The following is a 2,500-nucleotide window of genomic DNA, read 5'->3' on the forward strand; positions in this document are numbered from 1 at the left end:
ATGATGCTGTATTAATGATGCTGTATTAACGTTAATGATGCTGTATTAATTATATTGTATTAGTGATGCTGTGTTAACGATGCTGTAATAATGGTGCTGTATTCATGATGCTGTATTAATGATATTGTATTAGTGATGCTGTGTTAACGATGCTGTAATAATGGTGCTGTATTCATGATGCTGTATAGTTGGTATGCTGATATTGGTATTACTTCCATGGCCAATAAAGTGAGGACATGGTATTATACCTGTCCAAGGTGAGTCCCAGCTGGAGGAAGCACGACGCCTTAAACTCCTCCAGGGCCTGTAGTGAGGTGGTGGGGTTGGCATCGCTGGTCCAGAGGGGAGCTCCACACACTGCTCCTGGCACAACAACACTGGGAAGTGGAAGCTGGCACGGTTATACAGCTGGTTATCCACCTGGAAGAGAACAGAGGAATATCTAGTTAGTGTAGCTCTATACTGTAGTTATCCACCTGGAAGAGAACAGAGGAATATCTAGTTAGTGTAGCTCTATACTGTAGTTATCCACCTGGAAGAGAACAGAGGAATATCTAGTTAGTGTAGCTCTATACTGTAGTTATCCACCTGGAAGAGAACAGAGGAATATCTAGTTAGTGTAGCTCTATACTGTAGTTATACAGCTGGTTATCCACCTGGAAGAGAACAGAGGAATATCTAGTTAGTGTAGCTCTATACTGTAGTTATACAGCTGGTTATCCACCTGGAAGAGAACAGAGGAATATCTAGTTAGTGTAGCTCTATACTGTGGTTATCCACCTGGAAGAGAACAGGGGAATATCTAGTTAGTGTAGCTCTATACTGTAGTTATACAGCTGGTTATCCACCTGGAAGATAACAGAGGAATATCTAGTTAGTGTAGATCTATACTGTAGTTATCCAGCTGGAAGAGAACAGAGGAATATATAGATATATATATAGTGTAGATCTATACTGTAGTTATCCACCTGGAAGAGAACATCTAATTAATATAGATATATATAGTGTAGATCTATACTGAACACAGGAAGATATTTAGATGGCTGAAGCAGGAAATGTACCTTTTCTATTTTTCTATTTTACAGAAGACGTTCTGTGTTATTTCACAGTGTTGCTCCTGTGCTTTACTCCTTCAGGCAGATACACTGTTTTGGCTGAAACAGCCTTCATCAGGTGACCTATACATAGTCTTCATCAGGTGACCTATACATAGTCTTCATCAGGTGACCTACAAACAGCCTTCGTCAGGTGACCTACAAACAGCCTTCGTCAGGTGACCTACAAACAGCCTTCGTCAGGTGACCTATAAACAGCCTTCGTCAGGTGACCTATACATAGTCTTCGTCAAGTGACCTATAAACAGCCTTCGTCAGGTGACCTACAAACAGCCTTCGTCAGGTGACCTACAAACAGCCTTCGTCAGGTGACCTACAAACAGCCTTCGTCAGGTGACCTACAAACAGCCTTCGTCAGGTGACCTACAAACAGCCTTCGTCAGGTGACCTATAAACAGCCTTCGTCAGGTGACCTATACATAGTCTTCGTCAAGTGACCTATAAACAGCCTTCGTCAGGTGACCTACAAACAGCCTTCGTCAGGTGACCTACAAACAGCCTTCGTCAGGTGACCTACAAACAGCCTTCGTCAGGTGACCTACAAACAGCCTTCGTCAGGTGACCTACAAACAGCCTTCGTCAGGTGACCTACAAACAGCCTTCGTCAGGTGACCTACAAACAGCCTTCGTCAGGTGACCTACAAACAGCCTTCGTCAGGTGACCTACAAACAGCCTTCGTCAGGTGACCTATAAACAGCCTTCGTCAGGTGACCTACAAACAGCCTTCGTCAGGTGACCTACAAACAGCCTTCGTCAGGTGACCTACAAACAGCCTTCGTCAGGTGACCTACAAACAGCCTTCGTGGTGACCTACAAACAGCCTTCGTCAGGTGACCTATAAACAGCCTTCGTCAGGTGACCTACAAACAGCCTTCGTCAGGTGACCTACAAACAGCCTTCGTCAGGTGACCTACAAACAGCCTTCGTCAGGTGACCTACAAACAGCCTTCGTCAGGTGACCTACAAACAGCCTTCGTCAGGTGACCTATACACAGCCTTCGTCAGGTGACCTACAAACAGCCTTCGTCAGGTGACCTATAAACAGCCTTCGTCAGGTGACCTATAAACAGCCTTCGTCAGGTGACCTATAAATAGTCTTCGTCAGGTGACCTATACACAGCCTTCGTCAGGTGACCTATAAACAGCCTTCGTCAGGTGACCTACAAACAGCCTATGAGTCGACCCACCTGCAGGCTGGCACAGTGGACTTCGACCAGACAGGCCTCTCCCATCCCGGCGGTGACCAGCCCCATGCCAGAGTCACCCAGACGGGCAGGACACAGGTTCAGTAGCAGTTTGGACAGAGTCAGCCTCAAGAGCTCCACGGAACCCGAACGACTGGTGATGTCATCACTCAGCGACACACTGGCCTCGCTCAGCAACA

The 2,500-nt window shown here is 46.1% G+C and overlaps 1 protein-coding gene across 1 annotated transcript in view; it reads right to left on the reverse strand.

The window, feature by feature from the left end:
- The window catches only part of LOC124017623 (vacuolar protein sorting-associated protein 13B-like), a 193,998-nt gene that overhangs the window by 19,902 nt on the left and 171,596 nt on the right, over positions 1–2,500 (reverse strand). Inside the window, 3 exon segments of the mRNA XM_046332876.1 lie at positions 249–346; positions 349–420; positions 2,304–2,500. The exon segment at positions 2,304–2,500 is cut by the window's right edge and continues 29 nt beyond it. Coding sequence (XP_046188832.1) covers positions 249–346; positions 349–420; positions 2,304–2,500 — 367 coding nt within the window.

Source organism: Oncorhynchus gorbuscha, unplaced genomic scaffold, assembly GCF_021184085.1.
Source record: "Oncorhynchus gorbuscha isolate QuinsamMale2020 ecotype Even-year unplaced genomic scaffold, OgorEven_v1.0 Un_scaffold_295, whole genome shotgun sequence".
Classification (NCBI taxonomy): domain Eukaryota; kingdom Metazoa; phylum Chordata; class Actinopteri; order Salmoniformes; family Salmonidae; genus Oncorhynchus; species Oncorhynchus gorbuscha.